The following is an 18,607-nucleotide window of genomic DNA, read 5'->3' on the forward strand; positions in this document are numbered from 1 at the left end:
AGAGTCGTCAAATGCATCCTACGTGATGCCTCCAACGAATTGAAGACACCGCGTAACGACTAACGATACGCTCTCCCCCAGAAGAAATGCCAGCCCACGTACACGTCACTGATGATTTGTCACGAATCATAAACAAAATGCAGCTTGCCTTTAAACAAGCAGGGTCAGCGAGGATGTTACTTCTAGTTCTAGTTTCGATTGCTTCTGCTTTCTACCCGTAATTTCCAACGCATTTACACATCATCCTATCTCTTGTTCTCCAAATACAATTGACCACATATACATAATTTTTAAGCATTTCCTACCCAACAATCATTGCTGAATATACCATAGACTATGAGCTATTTGCAGTACGTCTTGTCAAACATACTATATATACGCACGGCACAGACATGCTTGATCAAACAACTGCCCAACCACCATTAGCCACCGCTGGAAGTGTAACACAGATAAGCTAGCGGCTCCACGGCGGCCTCCATGGACGACGGCGAAGCAGTTCGCCGCGGGAACGGCGCGTGGGAGATCGTCCTGCAGGTCCGGCCAGACCCAACCACGGCGTGGTCCGACCGCTACGTGAAGCTTTTCCTGCTGTGGTCGGCGGCCATCGCGGTGTCCGTGGCGATCTACGTCTTCACCGGCTACGTCTGGGGCTCCGTCGCCACGGCCGCGTTCCTGGTGGCCGGGTGCTGGATCACGTGCTGCTGCTACCTCAAGGCTGCGCCGCCGGAGCCGCCGCTGCTCCCGGTGGATGCCGCCATCGTTGGCCCGCTGCGGGTCGCCGTGCCGGCGGTCAACTGCGGCGGCAGCAGCGCTAGCGGCCTCAGCCAGGCGGAGGTAGAGGGCGCCATCCCGGTGTTCGAGTACTGCCGGAAGGCTGCGGCGGAGCAGTGCGCAGTGTGCATCAACGTCGTGCGAGACGGGGAGGCGGTGAGGCGGCTGCCGGCGTGCGCGCACACGTTCCATGCGCCGTGCATCGACGGGTGGCTGCGCGCGCACGCCACCTGCCCGATGTGCCGTGCCGACGTCAAGGTTGCTGCTGTGGGTGTGGGGCTGCCGGCAGAGTCGTCGCCGGCAGCGTAGTAGTAGTACTTGGGTTACTCTGCTCTGTGCGTCACGTACGTACGTTGAAACCGTACGTATACCCAGCATGCTCTTCACCATTTCTCCTTAATTTAGAGTTAGTACAACTTGGGAATCGAAATTTTGACGTCCAACTTATATGTGGCATTGGCAACTATAAAATCGTGAAAATTTGCCGTAAACACCACCGCCAAAAAAAAGTATATTAATTTGTCTGGACTTGTGAGACGCACACGCGCGTACGCTGGGAAACTCATTTCTGCCATTAATTCTCTTCTCGTCCTCCCTCTCTCTAACCTTTGGTACTGTATCTTATTCACAAACGTATTAGAACAAATGACTTAAATGTAAATTATGTTGCAAGCTACGGGCACACTTGCTATCTACTCCTATATAAGTGATTCTTCCGTTTTTCTTACTTCCCAAAGTGTCCCCACGACGGGTGCTCCGTATCCCATTTGTAATCTGGCTATGCTTGTATAAGTTAGAAATAACTCGTGTTCAGTGATGATATCTTATCTTAGATTCCTCAACGAAGGCACCATGTTAATTCTCACCAGACACACTAGAAAAAAAGATAAATCCTCGAAATTCTCACAATAATTAGAAAGATCTCCGGCCTTTAATTTGATAATCATTACCACCGATAATGGCCATTGGGTCTATAGTTTGTTAAAATGTTGCCATTATGAAAAATACATAAAGTATAACCTTAAATTTGCATCTAAATTACCCACCTTGGCCATTATGAAATATAATTTAAAATAACCCCCTAACATTGTGTCTAAATTACCCAATTGTCATTATGAAAGATAATTTAATCCTCAAACTTTGTATGTAAATTACACACATACCATTAGGAAAAATGATTTAAAATGACTCCCAATTTTTTTTATAAATTATCTGCCTTTATTATTATGAAAGATAACGCATAGTAATATTCTAAGTTTGCATTGAACATATCCATATATGTCATTCTGAAAGATAAATAAGTTATTTATCTTTATATTTGTACATACCTTCGTCATATGAAAAATACACTAAAATAGTAATACATATTATTAAAAAATAAATTAATATCCACAAAGTACGACACATATATATTTCTAATTAACAAACTTCTATAATCATAAAATAAAATAATTATGATGCTACATTCCACCATGTATATCAAATAAACACGTATACGTTAGGATAAATAATTATTTTAACAACTTATGAAACACAAAAAAATGTTCACTTAACAAACTACGTCACAATAACACTTAATATTTATACTCCATGATAATAAATTTTATAAATTATTATTTGAAATAATTTTATATATCTTTGCTGAAACATTATGTCAAACCAATATTATTAATTTAATTTTATGTATATTGTGATACATAAATAATATTGCACAAAATTAATCCTACGATATAACAAATTCAACATATTTAGTGCTGGCATGCAAGTCGATTTTTAACTTATGTGCAAAAATAATATTACTAGGACCTACAGTCTTTTTAAGAAAAAAGAAAATTTTGAATAAAAGATAAAGAATACTAGAATGGCTAATTGGCATGTGAAAAAATTTCAACAACTTGATTAAAAGTTAAATAATGAATACTAGAAATTCTAACTAGAGGTCCCATTGGAGCTTGCATGTTTATATATCTTAAGACTAGATTTTGACTAATACATATTACACTAGAAAAAAATATTAGAAATTCAAACTAGAGGTCTCACTAGAGCTTGCATGTTAATCATCACAAGACTTGATAGGAAAACAAAAGATAGATCCTAAAAATTTTCATAAAGTTCAGAAACATCTTACCATTAATTAGGTATAACCTAATCACCATGTATTGGATTTATTCTATTTTCTAAATAATTATCCACTTATGCTATCATGTAAAACAATAGAAACTAATCCATGACTCTAAATTATATTGTCCACATATATCGTTAAGAAAAATGATATAAAGTAGACCAAAATTTGCATGACCAACGTCATCTTATTATGATTGATAATATCATAACTCAATTTTTATCTCATTATTAGAAAAATTAAATACCCCGTCAAATCTAAATCTAAATTATCAACATCTCCTATCACAAAAAAATTATTTAGATAACAACTAAAGCATATATAGTTTCTAAATTACCCACCACTATCAATATTAATATAGTAAAATTATATATATATATATATATATATATATATATATATATATATATATATATATATATATATATATATATATATATATATATGTATATGTCGTGCCAACTTGCATGAGCATTAGGTTTCTTTGCAATGTATGGATAAGTTTGCCAATTATCTAAAAACAAATCAAGAGCATTCCAAAGAGAAAATTAGCCTAGCTATATGCAATCATTTGGAGGACAGTCCCTTGAATTATGCTTGGACAATCAGAAAGACATCGCTGAGACACGGATCATCTATATCAGAAAAAAGCTGAGTTATGGATTAACGAACAACCATTGCGGTGCCCGCCTAACCTAATTGAGTTATGGATTGACAAACAACCACCGCGCCATGGATGCCTAACCTAGACGGCACACAGATGACAGAACTTTATTAGTTACATGACACAACAGGTAGCTCTCGGCTGCTGGACACACACTACTAGCTAGACTCCACAACTTGATCCATATGATGTTCTTGACGAAAAAGGTGCTTCTTTAATCATTCAAGAGCAAGGCACAACAACAAGCCCGTCGGTACACACACCACCGTCGTCTAGCTTCACGTGTATCGTTAGGCGTGCTGTTGCTGTCACACTCCACAGCAACCACCACACCCTCCAGATCCCACCAATACAAAACCGCCCCCCACACTCCCAGCTGCCGCATGCTGCACTGCCGCACTAGCTAGCTAGCAGAACACTTGCAAATAGTACACACAATAATGGAGCGGCAAGCTCGATTCGTCGTCCTGCTCGTCTTCGTCTTCTTTGCCGCCGGGGCGGTCCTCGCCAGCAGCTCCGGCGCCGCCGCCGCGGCCGCCGACTTGTCAGCTGGTGCTCATCGGGCCGCCATGCCGTCGTCGTCCCTGCACGCGCTGCGGCGCGTGGAGGACGACGCGAGCAGCTTGGTGGAGGAAGAGGAGGCAGCGTACCCGCGGAGGAGGGCGCTCTACGGTGGCGGGTCCATCGGCTACGCGGCGCTCGCCGCGAGCAAGGCCGCCTGCTACGGGCCGTGCCCCGCTCGTGGGCAGGCCTATAGCCGCGGCTGCCTGGCCATCTACCAGTGCCGAGGTTAGAATTGATTCAACAGCGCTGTAGCGTGCCATGCATGCAGTTGATCTCAGCTCCCGGCCGGCCTGTGAGGAATTACACATGTCTGTTTCTTGTGTGCTAGTTCTCGTTTTTTTCTTCTTTTGTTGAATGTAATTCACTTCACTATGGAGTGGTCCATATATATGTTGATATGTACTTTCTCTATACTTATATATAAAGAAAGTCGTTTAGGACAGCGACACGGTCTCTAAAATCTAACTTTGACTCTTTATTTTTATAAAAATATTTATCAAAATATGGTATATGTATATTTTGTAAAAGTATTTTTGAAGACAAATCTACATCATCTCCCACTAAATTATTCATGTCATATCATCCACTAATAATCACGTATCACTGCTTAATTGAACATCTTAATGCAGGCTGTCCACATCAACTCCACTGAGTGTACACTTACAAATTTTAATATATGATAAATACACAAAAGACATTCATATATTACTGAATTGAAAATTTACTTGGTCCGACGAATTAAAATGACCATATAATCATGTGAACATTCGTGTGGTGCCCACTTTGGATGTTTTGGTATTTTCCCCATATCTATCTCTTCGATACTTTAATTGTAGTGGTCTTTACTTGTTCGAAAGCTTGTAAAAATATTTACAACTTGATCCTGATATTATAAAATTTTTATATACTCTAAATCTAAATTCATAAGACATGTAGTCCTATTTATTCTTCTTATCTGTATCATGGCTTTAATGTCTTTGAGTGATCTAAGAAAAGTCATGGCAAGAATCTTAGGATATATGTTAGTCCGAGTGATTAGGTTACCATTTCAATCACCAAAACCATTAAAATTATGGCTAGGTCCATGTATCTATAGTGATTATTAGGGATGGTGACTTAAGATGCCTGCCCTTTAGATAGTAACATTTACATAGGTGGACATTGTCATATATACGTTATGCTCTGATTATGATGATTTTCACAAGCAGTGACTATAGGTCGTTCTTCCTTTGTAATTAAAAAAAGGGTCTATGTCGATTGATCCTTTGTACAGTAGCTTGGTATTATCTTAGATTAAATTAGTTACAATCAGAGATTTATAATAATGTTAAGAAAAAATTTGGAACAAGCAACATCGACAAAACAAAATAGAATTTGTTGGCCCCGACTAGCCCATAGCCAACATAAAACTGTAGTCAAATTTTACTAAAATAAACATAATTCATGATTCCAAACATGCCATCTTTATACGAAATATTCTAGATCCTAGTCGCTTATTAGAACACACCCCTTGACAATAAAACATAGTGATGGCCATATAAGAAGACCGTTTCATGAAGTTCAATTATGTATTAATTGGTTTGCCATAATAGTTTCATGTCATGGTTTGGTCCATTTAGCAATTTGTGTTGAAAGAGATCACGAGTAAATTAAAATTTCATAGCATTTCTTCCATGCTACACAAGGTAAACATGCTTCATTGATTCTTACATACATATATTTATTACAAGTTTAGAAAACCAAAGTACACGACCACTATTTTACCATGCATAAACAATATTGGAAAGTGTGTGCATATAGCTCCAAAGCAACACGTGGGAGAACATAGTATACTTTATTTCGTGGTAGCCTACCACAAAACAACCATAGAAAACGAATTTTTGGCATGCTTATTTTGTACCCTTGGTCTCTCTGAAAAATTTATTTTAGAGGTCAATATAATCTCTATTACGTAGAAGACCACATGTGTCCATTGCTTAGACTTGTTCGGTGGTCTTGTAAACTGAGCCGGCCTTGAAGTCGGCAGGGATCGCATTATCGACAACACGGTAGCCACCACCCTTTGCAAGAAAGCGGAAGGCGATAGGTCCCTCGATCGGCTCCTTGCTGTCAAGGGTAAAAGTCTTGGGTTCTGACTCCTTGAGGTCGTCCGTGAAATCCGTGGCTCCCTTGGGCTTGACCGACACCTCGGAGATGGCGACGTTGGTGATGAGGGATAGTTTGGTGGAGGTGGAGTCCTTACCGACCTCGATGGTGAGCGTAGTGCCGCATGAGCCAATGGCAAACAGCGCCGTCAATGCCACCGCCGCGAGTAGGAAGCAGAAGGAGGATGAGGAGGCCATTGGTGAGCTAGCAAGTTGGCAGAACCTTGTTGTTTATTTCTTGATCGATGGAGAGGGATAAATGGGTGTGGTTGATGTGTGTGGCGATCGATTTTGTAGCTGGCGGCTGCGTATTTATGGTAGCTGAGGCAAGCAAACTAGGCATGGACGTATGGTGAGCCCCATAGATCGCTGGCTGTCTTGTTTATCGACAGACACTTGTTCAATTGCCACAAATAGATCTAGGCATTCTCGATTCTCTTGCTGTCTATCTGAGGCATGCAGATTTCTTAGCAAGCACAGGCATGCAACCCTCAATATTTTTATTATATAGTAATGCGGCACGAGTAATTATTCCCGTTGACACACCTAAACAAATTTAGTAATCCTTGTATCCCAAAATATACAAGGCACACCCATTTCAAAATTCAAGTTTGTTTACTTTTTTTACCAACACTAGTCTATATATAATGCAATCTATACCTAGTCTATCTATCTATATCACTGTTATTATTATACTATAAAAGTGCAAAACGATAACAAAATACAACCCACCTAGCGGGGTCCCACCCAATCATTTTCTAGTCTTGTGGACGTGTTTTCAAAGTTTAGTATTAGTGAGATGAAAACTTCCACTCCGGCCTAACAGACTGGCCTGGATTGAAAAAAATATCTTTATAATGTGTATTCTATTCTAATTTTCTCCGACCGTGCCAAAGACTATAACCTAAAACGGCGATTTGATATAGTCGCGAAGCTCTCACATGAGATTGAAGTATATCATCCTCAAGTCTAGCTAGTCCAGTAGCTTCTCTACTCTCCAACCTGCTTAAAATATCCGATTGCAGGGATATAAATAGTCCTAAGCGAGCCAACATGCTTCTCCAGTGTTCATACTTCATGAGAACACCGGATGATATGATGAAACAAATGACGATACATGATTATCCTATGAATACAACTGGATATTGCACCAACGAAAAATGGTTACATTTTTTTTTCTAAATATCGGATCGTATGGTGGCACAAAAAATGGTCACGAACGGATCATCATGTGATCTCACAATATTTTGATTTACTAGATTTTGCAAAAGTACTTGGTCCAATGAATTAAAATGACAATATAAACACGTGAACATTCGAGTGTGCGCACACTTTGATGTTTTGGTATTTTCCCAAATCTTTCTCCTTCTGACTTAGTTTTAATGGTCTTTACTTGTTTGAAAGTTTGTAAAAATATTTACAACTTGAACCTAACAACATAAAGTTTTTATATACTCTAAATCTAAATTCATAAGACTTTTTATCTTGGCTTTAGTATCTTTGAGTGATCTAAGAAAAGTCATCGAACGCATCTTAGAATATGCATATGTTAGTCCGAGTGATTGGGTTACCATTTCAATCACTGAAACCATTAAGGGTTGTGGCTAGGTCCATGTATCTATAGTGATTATCAGGGATGGTGATATAAGATGCCTACCCTATAAATAGTAACATTTAATTACATAGGTGGGCATTGTCATTCGTTATGCTCTCCTTACGATGATTTTGCACAAGCGGCGACTTGGTCATTCTTCCTTTATAATTAAAAAATGTCTATACCGATTGATCCTTTTTACAGTAGCTTTGTATTATCTTAAATAAAAATAGTTACAATTAGAGAAGTATATATGAATGTTAGGAAACAACAAGGAACATGCAACGTGCATTGCATAAAAACTAGCCCCTAGCCAACATAAAACTATAGTCAAATTTTACTAAAACAAATAAAATTCAAGATTCCAAAACTTGCCATCTTTATACGGAATATTCTAGGTCCTCTTTTTTTGCTGGTTCGATTTTATTTTGGCATTTTAGAATCCTAGTCGCTTATTGGAACACACTCCTTTTTTTGTGAGACCCAGTTACAGACGCTCACAAACATGAGCGTGTACTCACTCCTATGAACGCACGCACGCACACCATACCCCTATAAGCACCTCCGAAGAACTGAGTTGGACTGGCAAATCTCGAGATTGATGAAGTCACCATAGGCACCTTGCTATGGACAGACACGTCGCCTACCACTGAAAGTATAGCGCCGTTAAATCATAGAATAAATTTAGTAAAATGTGTGCACCCAAGTCAAGTCATGGACTTGAATCCGGGTGGGCAGGTTCCACCACAAGGAACTCGACCGGCTAACCTATGATCAGTTTTCTCGGAACACACCCCTTGACAATGCAACATAGTGATGGTATATGAGAACACCGCTTCATAAAGTTAAATTATGTATTAGTCGTTTGTGATAATAGTTTCATGTCATGGTTTGGTCCATTTAGCAATTAGTGTTAAAAAACATCACGTGTAAATTGAAATTCCATAGCATTTCTTCCATGCTACACAAGGTAAACATGCTTCATCGATTCTTACATACATATATTTATTAGAAGTTTGGAAAACCAAAGTACACGGCCACTATTTTACCACACATAAACAATATTGTAAAGTGTGTGCATATAGCTCCAGTGCTCCACAACAACATGTGGGAGAACATAGTATAATTTATTTTGTGGTAGCCTACCTCTAAATAATCATAGAAAAAAAAATTTGGCATGGTCATTCTGTACCCTTGGTCTCTGTAGAAAATTTATTTAGAGGTCAGTATAATCTCTACGCGGCAGATGACCACATGTGTCCATTGCTTAGACTTGTTCGGTGGTCTTGTAAACCGAGCCGGCCTTGAAGTCAGCAGGGATCGCATTATCGACAACACGGTAGCCACCACCCTTCGCAAGGAAGCGGAAGGCGATAGGTCCCTCAATCGGCTCCTTGCTGTCGAGCGTAAAAGTCTTAGGCTCTGACTCCTTGAGGTCGTCCGTGAAATCCGTGGCTCCCTTGGGCTTGACCGACACCTCGGAGATGGCGACGTTGGTGATAAGGGATAATTTGGTGGAGGTGGAGTCCTTACCGACCTCGATGGTGAGCGTAGTGCCGCACGAGCCGATGGCAAACAATGCCGCCAATGCCACCACCGCGAGTAGGAAGCAGAAGGACGATGAGGAGGCCATTGGTGAGCTAGAAAGTAGCAAGTTGGCAGAACCTTCTTGTTTATTTCTTGATCGATGGAGAGGGATGGATGGATGTGGGTGATGTGTGTGGCGATCGATATTGTAGTTGGCCGCTGCGTATTTATGGGTAGTGGAGGCAAGCAAACAAGGCATGGTCGTACGGTGAGCCGCATAGATTGCTGGTTGGCTTGTTAATCGACGGACACTTGTTCAACTGCCACAAATAGATTTGGGCTAGGCATTTCTGATTGTCTTCCTGTCAGCCTAAAAATTTGCAGGACATCAATATAGACTTCTCAGAAAGCACAAGCATGGAACCCTCAATATTTTTATAATACTATTTTTAGAGTATAATGCAGCACGAGTAATAATTCCTATTGTCACACTTAAACAAAATTAGTGATCCTTGTATCCCAAAATATACAAGGCACACCCATTTCAAAATTCAAATTTGTTAACTTTTGACCAACACCGGTCTGCGTATACTGCAATCTATACCTAGTCTGTCTATCTATATCACAATTATTATTGTACTATAAAAGTGCAAAACGATAAAAGAATACCACCCACCTAGCTAATCCCTGTAACTTCTGTACTCTCCAACCCACTTAAAATGTCCGATTGCAGGGATATAAATAGCCCTAAGCGAGCCAACATGCTGCTCGAGTGGTCATACTTCATGAGAACACCGCATGATATGTTGAAACAAATGCCGATACAGAATTATCCTATGAATACAACTGGATATTGCACCAATGAAAAATGGTAATATTTTTTCTGAACATCGGATCGTATTGTGGCACAAAAAATGGTCACGAATGGATCATTATGTGATGTCATAATACTTTGTGCTTTGCTTCTTGTTGTTGGCAGATGATATAGTTAGACCTAATCAAATGCTATATTGAGGCCAAAATGATTGTCGTGGTAAATAATTTTGGCCAGTCTCACCTGTTGGACACGTCAGGCTAGTCAGTGCTAATTCTTGGGTTCTCCAAGGTTGGGTCAGCGTAGTGGTAAAATAATAGTTCAAGCCCACAGAATGCACTTGTTTGGTCAAGGTGTACCATGAGCAAGTCGTGCAATGATCCTAAAATGCTTCAAATGGGATCATCCTTTGAAACTATTTTCAGCAAACTGCCTTCTCAATTGTTTGGTCACTACTTCTTGCTTTGAACTTTTTTTTTCAAATATACTACCAGAAAACTGAGTATCCTTGAGGGCCAGCAATTTCCTTGAGGGGCGAAATTAAACCCCCAAGGATATACAATTACCTTGAGGGTTGTATAAAACCCCCAAGAAAATGCATATTCTTGAGTGCTAAACCAAACCGCCAAGTTAAATCTATATTTCCTTGAGTGCTAGTTGAAACCGCCAAGGTAATTCTATGTTTCCTTGAGTGTTATTATAAACCACCCAATGTAATTAACATTTCCTTGGGTGTAACTAGAAACCGCCAAGGAAGTTTTAGTTTCTTTGGGTGTAAACTCTCAAGTAAATTATTACAGCTGCCAAGGAAAAAACAGTTTAGTCATATTTCTCTTAACCACTAGTAAACTCATTGCATTCTTGTTAGTTAGACGTTGCATTTTATAGACATAAACGCTCATGTTTGGAAAATGATATATAATTTTTGTTAGTAAATTAATCCAATAAAAGTTATAATTTTGTGTTGTTATGCATTAGAGAATGCATATACTAGCACTTAGCTTGAGATATGCCTGCTTATTTTAAAGCTAAAATGTAACATAATATCGTATGGAGGCAAAGTTTATATCAAAGTTATAGAGCCCGAAGAGATATACAACTTCTTAGTTGATGAAATTTTCATTTGAAATTATTTGAGGTCATAAAATATGTTTTAAATTATTAGAACTTTAAACTTTAAATTTTTTGAATCTTTCAAATGACCTTAGATAGAGATACAACCTAAACCAAAGTTATAGTACTCGATGAGATATAAAACTTTATAATTCAAACTTTTTTCATTTGAAATCATTTAGGTTCTCAAATATTCATTACAAAATCCACTAAAGTGAAAACAAAAAGAAAGAAACATTCACTTAGTCACAAAAGACTTCGTGGTGTAGTGGTAAGTTAGTTTCACATGAAACATGAAGTCATGAGTTCGATTCTCAGCTACAACAAATACAAGATTGTTTCTCTTTTTTTCCATGCATATCCTTGAGGGTCATCGGCACTCAAGAAAACATCTATCCTTGGGTGTTTTTATATTTTCTTGGGTGCCATCGGCACTCAAGGAAACCTATATCCTTGGGTGTTTTTACATTTTTTTGAGTGTCATTGGCACTCAAGGAAACCTATATCCTTGGGTGTCGTTACATTTTCTTGACGATGTTAAAAATCTAACCACTGATTTATTTTCTTGACGGTTTAACCCTCAAGGAATTGATTTGTGGCGGCCGACACTTAAGGAAATAGTATTTCCTTGTCTCTCTACCCTTGGCGGCCATTCCTTGAGTGCTAGCCGCCAATATTGATTTTCTTGACGATTTTAGGGGTTTCCTTGAGGGTTTTTGACCCTCAAGGGTATTCAGTTCGTGCTTTGTAAGATTCTACAAAAATATTTCACTTGACTAATAAAAATTCATACTTGCTCATCATGTGAAGACCAAAATGTTGTGCGCTTTGATGCTTCGGTATTTGAGCCAGAGCTCTTTCTTCCAAACATTGTTTATATGGCCGCACTGTCCATGTGAATTTTCTAAAGTAATTTACTAGATTATGCAAAAGTACTAGGTCCAAACGATCATATAATCACATGAACATTCGAATGTTGCGCACACTTTGATGTTTTGGGATTTTTCTAAATCTATCTCCTTCAGACTTAGTTTTAGTGCTCCTTACTCTTCTTCGAAAGCTTGTAGAAATATTTAATTACAACTTGAACCTAACAACATAAGTTTTTATATACTCTAAATCTAACTTCATAAGACAAGTCCTATTTATTCTTCTTTTTATCATGACTTTAATATCTTTCGGTGATCTAAGAAAAGTCATCGAACACATCTTAGCATATGTATATGTTAGTCCGAGTGATTGGGTTACCATTTCAATCACCGAAACCATTAAGAGTTGTGGCTAGGTCCATGTATCTATAGTGATTATCAGGGATGGTGACATAAGATGCCCGCCCTATTAATAGTAACATTTAATTACATAGGTCGGCACAAGTGGCGACTTGGTCATTCTTCCTCTATAATCGTAGAAAAGGTCTATGCCGATTGATCCTTTCCTCATTAGCTTGGTATTATCTTAGACAAAAATAGTTACAATCAGAGAAGTATATGAATGTTAGGAAACAACAAGGAACATGCAACGTGCATTGCATAAAAACAAAACAGTGACGACTAGCCCCTAGCCAACATAAAACTATAGTCAAATTTTACTAAAACAAATAAAATTCAAGATTCCAAAACTTGCCATCTTTATACGGAATATTCTAGGTCCTCTTTTTTGCGGGTTTGATTTTATTATTTGGCCTATTTAGAATCCTAGTCATTTATTGGAACACACTCTTTTTTTTGTGAGACACAGTTACAGACGCAGACGCTCACAAACACGAGCGTGTACTCACCCCTATGAACGCACGCACGCACACCCCACCCCTATGAGCACCTCCAAAGAACCGAGTTGGTCAGGCAAATCTCGAGATTGATGAAGTCACCATAGGCGCCTTGCTGTGGACGGTCACATCGCCTACCACTGGAAGCATAGCGCCGTTAAATCCTAGAAAAAATGTAGGAAAATGCGTGCACCCGTGTCAAGTCAAGTCAGGGACTTGAACCCGGGTGGGTTGGTTCCACCACAATAAACTCAACCAGCTAATCTACGATCAGTTCGCTCGGAACACACCCCTTGACAATGCAACATAGTGACGGCTATATGAGAATACTCATAAAGTTAAATTATGTATTCGTTGGTTTGTGATAATAGTTTCATGTCATGGTTTGGTCCATTTAGCAATTATAGTGTTGAAAAACATCACGCGTAAATTGATATTCCCTAGCATTTCTTCCATGCTACACAAGGTAAACATGCTTCATCGATTCTTACATACATATAGTTATTAGAAGTTTAGAAAACCAAAGTAGACGGCCACTATTTTACCATACATAAACAATATTCTAAAGTGTGTGCATATAGCTCCACAACATGTGGGCCCGAGAACATAGTATACTTTATTTGGTGGTAGCCTACCTCTAAATAATCATAGAAAATGAATTTTTGGTATGCTCATTCTGTACCCTTGGTCTCTGTAGAAAACTTATTTAGAGATCAATATAATCTCTATGCGGCAGATGACCACATGTGTCCATTGCTTAGACTTGTTCGGTGGTCTTGTAAACTGAGCCAGCCTTGAAGTCGGCAGGGATCGCATTATCAACAACACGGTAGCCACCACCCTTCGCAAGGAAGCGGAAGGCGATAGGTCCCTCGATCGGCTCCTTGCTGTCGAGCGTAAAAGTCTTGGGTTCTGACTCCTTGAGGTCGTCCGTGAAATCCGTGGCTCCCTTGGGCTTGACCGACACCTCGGAGATGGCGACGTTGGTGATAAGGGATAATTTGGTGGAGGTGGAGTCCTTACCGACCTCGATGGTGAGTGTAGTGCCGCACGAGCCGATGGCAAACAATGCCGCCAATGCCACCACCGCGAGTAGGAAGCAGAAGGACGATGAGGAGGCCATTGGTGAGCTAGAAAGTAGCAAGTTGGCAGAACCTTCTTGTTTATTTCTTGATCGATGGAGAGGGATGGATGGATGTGGGCGATGTGTGTGGCGATCGATATTGTAGTTGGCCGCTGCGTATTTATGGGTAGTGGAGGCAAGCAAACAAGGCATGGTCGTACGGTGAGCCGCATAGATTGCTGGCTGGCTTGTTAATCAACGGACACTTGTTCAATTGCCACAAATAGAACTGGGCTAGGCATTTCCGATTGTCTTGCTGTCAGTCTAAAAAATTGCAGGACATTAATGCAGACTTCTCAGAAAGCACAAGCACGGAACCCTCAATATTTTTATAATTCTATTTTTAGAGTATAATGCAGCACGAGTAATAATTCCTGTTGACACACTTAAACAAATTTAGTGATCCTTGTATCCCAAAATATAAAAGGCACACCCATTTCAAAATTCAAATTTGTTAACTTTTTGACCAACTATGGTCTGCGTATACTGCAATCTATACCTAGTCTACCTATCTATATCACAGTTATTATTATACTATAAAAGTGCAAAACAATAAAAGAATACAACCCACCCAGCTGGGTCCGACCCACCCACTGTATAGTCTCATGGATGTGTTTTCAAAGTTTAGTATTAGTGCACTAAAAACTTCCACGCTGGCCTAAGGACTGGCCTGGATTGAAACAATCCCTTTACAATGTGTATTCTATTCTAATTTTCTCCGATCGTGCCAAGGCCTGGTTTTTTTTAACCCAGAACGGCAATTTGATATAGTTACGAAGCTCTCACATAAGATTGGAGTGTATCATCCTCAAGTCTAGCTAGTCCCTATAACTTCTCAACCCACTTAAAATGTCTGATTGCAGGGATATAAATAGCCCTAAGCGAGCCAACATGCTGCTCGAGTGGTCATACTTCATGAGAACACCGCATGATATGTTGAAACAAATGCCGATACAGAATTATCCTATGAATACAACCGGATATTGAATGAAAAATGGTAATATTTTTTCTGAACATCGGATCGTATGGTGGCACAAAAAATGGTCACGAATGGATCATTATGTGATGTCATAATACTTGTGCTTTGTTTCTTGTTGTTGGCAGATGATATAGTTAGACCTAATCAAATGCCAGATCGAGGCCAAAATGATTGCCGTGGTAAATTATTCTGGCCATTCTCACCTGTTGGACACGTCAGGCTAGTTAGTACTAATTCTTGGGTTCTCCATGGTTGGCTCAGGGTACTGGTAAAATAATGGTTCAAGCCCACATAATGCACTTGTTTGGTCAAGGTGTCCCATGAGCAAGTCGTGCAATAATCCTAAAATGCTTCAAATCGGATCATCCTTTGAAACTATTTTCAGCAAACTGCCTTCTCAATTGTTTGGTCACTACTTCTTGCTTTGAACTTTTTTTCAAATAACCTTGTATAGTATTGAAATCTTGTGACGTGCTTTGGAAGATTCTACAAAAATATTTCACTTGACTAATAAAAATTCATACTTGATCATCATGTGAAGACCAAAATGTTGTGCACTTTGATGCTTCAGTATTTGAGCCGGAGCTCTTTCTTCCTAATATTGTTTATATGGCCGCATTGTCCATGTGAATTTTCTAAATTAATTTACTAGATTATGCAAAAGTACTTGGTCCAGCGAATTAAAATGACCATATATTCACGTGAACATTCGAGTGTTGCGCACACTTTGATGTTTTGGTATTTTTCCAAATCTTTCTTCTATAGACTTAGTTTTATTGGTCTTTACTTGTTCGAAAGCTTGTAAAAATATTTACAACTTCAACATAACAACATATAGTTTTTATATACTCTAAATCTAACTTCATAAGACAAGTCCTATTTATTCTTCTTTTTACATGAATTTAATATCTTAGAGTGATCTAAGAAAAGTCATCGAATGCATCTTAGCATATGTACATGTTAGTCCGAGTGATTGGGTTACCATTTCAATCACCGAAACCATCAAGAGTTTTGGCTAGGTCCATGTATCTATAGTGATTATCAGAGATGGTGACATAAGATGCCCGCCCTATAAATAGTAACATTTAATTACGTAGGTGGGCATTGTCATTCATTATGCTCTCCTTATTTTGATTTTGCACAAGCGGCGACTTGCTTTTCTTCCTCTATAATTATAAAAAAGGTCTATGCCGATTGATCCTTTTCTCAGAAGCTTGGTTTTATCTCAGACAAAAATAGTTACAATCAGAGAAGTATATGAATGTTAGGAAACAACAAGGAACATGCAACGTGCATTGCATTAAAACAAAAAAAAATCGTTCGCCCTGACTAGCCCCTAGCCAACATAAAACTATTGTCAAAATTTATTAAAACAAATAAAATTCAAGATTCCAAAACTTGCCATCTTTATACGAAATATTCTAGGTCCTCTTTTTTGCTGGTTCAATTTTATTATTTGGCCTGTTTAGAATCCTAGTCACTTATTGGAACACACTCATTTTTCGCAGACTTTCACAAACACGAGCGTGCACTCACTCTTATGAACACATGCACACACACCCTACCCTATGAGCACCTCCGAAGAACCGAGTTGGACCGGCAAATCTCGAGAATGATGAAGTCACCATAGGCGCCTTGCTGTGGACAGGCACATCGCGTACCACTGAAAGCTTAGCGCCGTTAAATCCTAGAATAAATTCAAGAAAATGCGTGCACCCGTGTCAAGGTAGGTACTTGAACCTGGGTGGGCTGGTTCCACCACAAAAAATTGAACCAGCTAATCTACGATCAGTTCACTCGGAACACACCCCTTGACAATGCAACATAGTGACGACTATATGAGAAGACCTTTTCATAAAGTTAAAATATGTATTAGTTGGTTTGTGATAATGGTTTCATGTCATGGTTTGGTCCATTTAGCAATTAGAGTTGAAAAACATCACGTGTAAATTGATATTCCATAGCATTTCTTCCATGCTACACAAGGTAAACATGCTTCATCGATTCTTACATACATATATTTATTAGAAGTTTAGAGAACCAAAGTACACAACCACTATTTTACCATACATAAACAATATTGTAAAGTGTGTGCATATAGCTCCAAAGCAACACGTGGGAGAACATAGTATACTTTATTTCGTGGTAGCCTACCTCTAAATAATCATAGAAAATGAATTTTTGGCATAATCATTGTGTACCCTTGGTCTCTGTAGAAAATTTATTTAGAGGTCAATATAATCTCTGCGCAGCAGATGACCACATGTGTCCATTGCTTAGACTTGTTCGGTGGTCTTGTAAACTGAGCCGGCCTTGAAGTCGGCAGGGATCGCATTATCGACAACTCGGTAGCCACCACCCTTCGCAAGGAAGCGGAAGGCGATAGGTCCCTCGATTGGCTCCTTGCTGTCGAGCGTAAAAGTCTTGGGTTCTGACTCCTTGAGGTCGTCCGTGAAATCTGTGGCTCCCTTGGGCTTGACCGACACCTCGGAGATGGCGACGTTGGTGATAAGGGTTAATTTGGTGGAGGTGGAGTCCTTACCGACCTCGATGGTGAGCGTAGTGCCGCATGAGCCGATGGCAAACAGTGCCGCCAATGCCACCACCACGAGTAGGAAGCAGAAGGACGATGAGGAGGCCATTGGTGAGCTAGAAAGTAGCAAGTTGGCAGAACCTTCTTGTTTATTTCTTGATGGATGGAGAGGGATGGATGGACGTGGGCAATGTGTGTGGCGATCGATGTTGTAGCTGGCCGCTGCGTATTTATGGGTAGTGGAGGCAAGCAAACAAGGCATGGTGGTGTGGTCAGCCGCATAGATTGCTGGTTGGCTTGTTAATCGACGGACACTTGTTCAATTGCCACAAATAGAACTGGGCTAGGCATTTCCGATTGTCTTGCTGTTAGTCTAAAAAGTTGCAGGACATCAATGTAGACTTCTCAGAAAGCACAAGCACGGAACCCTCAATATTTTTATAATTCTATTTTTAGAGTATAATGCAGCATGAGTAATCATTCCTGTTGACACACTTAAACAAATTTAGTGATCCTTGTATCCCAAAGTATACAAGGCACACCCATTTCAAAATTCAAATTTCTTAACTTTTTGACCTGCACTGGTCTGCGTATACTGCAATCTATACCTAGTCTATCTATCTATATCACAGTTATTATTATACTACAAAACCATAAAAGAATACAACCCACCCAACTAGGTCCCACCCACCCACTGTCTAGTCTCATGGACGTGTTTTCAAAGTTTAGTATTTGTGCACTAAAAACTTCCACTCTGACCTAAGCACTGGCCTGGATTGAAACAATCCCTTTATAATGTGTATTCTATTCTAATTTTCTCCGTGACAAAGACCTGTTTTTTTAACCTAGAACGGCAATTTGATATAGTTATGAAGCTCTCACATAAGATTGGAG

General features: G+C 39.5%; 6 protein-coding genes across 6 annotated transcripts; 2 read left to right on the forward strand and 4 right to left on the reverse strand.

The window, feature by feature from the left end:
- LOC8067171 (RING-H2 finger protein ATL34) lies at positions 420-1,257 on the forward strand. Its single transcript, XM_002441749.2, has one exon. It carries the CDS (start codon positions 478-480, stop codon positions 1,078-1,080), a length of 603 nt encoding a protein of 200 aa, XP_002441794.1. The 5' UTR covers positions 420-477; the 3' UTR covers positions 1,081-1,257.
- On the forward strand, positions 3,504-4,565 carry LOC8074847. Its single transcript, XM_021446507.1, has one exon. It carries the CDS (start codon positions 3,998-4,000, stop codon positions 4,349-4,351), a length of 354 nt encoding a protein of 117 aa, XP_021302182.1. The 5' UTR covers positions 3,504-3,997; the 3' UTR covers positions 4,352-4,565.
- Positions 5,765-17,881, reverse strand: LOC8067174 (pollen allergen Lol p 2-A). Its single transcript, XM_002442721.2, has 2 exons — positions 17,446-17,881; positions 5,765-6,086 (listed from the first exon to the last, which is right to left on the reverse strand). The coding sequence occupies exon 1, from the start codon at positions 17,820-17,822 to the stop codon at positions 17,457-17,459; it is 366 nt and encodes a 121-aa protein (XP_002442766.1). The 5' UTR covers positions 17,823-17,881; the 3' UTR covers positions 5,765-6,086; positions 17,446-17,456.
- Positions 5,796-6,500, reverse strand: LOC8074848 (pollen allergen Lol p 2-A). Its single transcript, XM_002442718.2, has one exon. The coding sequence runs from the start codon at positions 6,461-6,463 to the stop codon at positions 6,098-6,100; it is 366 nt and encodes a 121-aa protein (XP_002442763.1). The 5' UTR covers positions 6,464-6,500; the 3' UTR covers positions 5,796-6,097.
- Positions 8,776-9,581, reverse strand: LOC8067172 (pollen allergen Phl p 2). The gene has a single exon (XM_002442719.2). It carries the CDS (start codon positions 9,490-9,492, stop codon positions 9,127-9,129), a length of 366 nt encoding a protein of 121 aa, XP_002442764.1. The 5' UTR covers positions 9,493-9,581; the 3' UTR covers positions 8,776-9,126.
- On the reverse strand, positions 13,488-14,291 carry LOC8067173 (pollen allergen Phl p 2). The gene has a single exon (XM_002442720.2). It carries the CDS (start codon positions 14,199-14,201, stop codon positions 13,836-13,838), a length of 366 nt encoding a protein of 121 aa, XP_002442765.1. The 5' UTR covers positions 14,202-14,291; the 3' UTR covers positions 13,488-13,835.

This window comes from Sorghum bicolor, chromosome 8 (genome assembly GCF_000003195.3).
Source record: "Sorghum bicolor cultivar BTx623 chromosome 8, Sorghum_bicolor_NCBIv3, whole genome shotgun sequence".
Classification (NCBI taxonomy): domain Eukaryota; kingdom Viridiplantae; phylum Streptophyta; class Magnoliopsida; order Poales; family Poaceae; genus Sorghum; species Sorghum bicolor.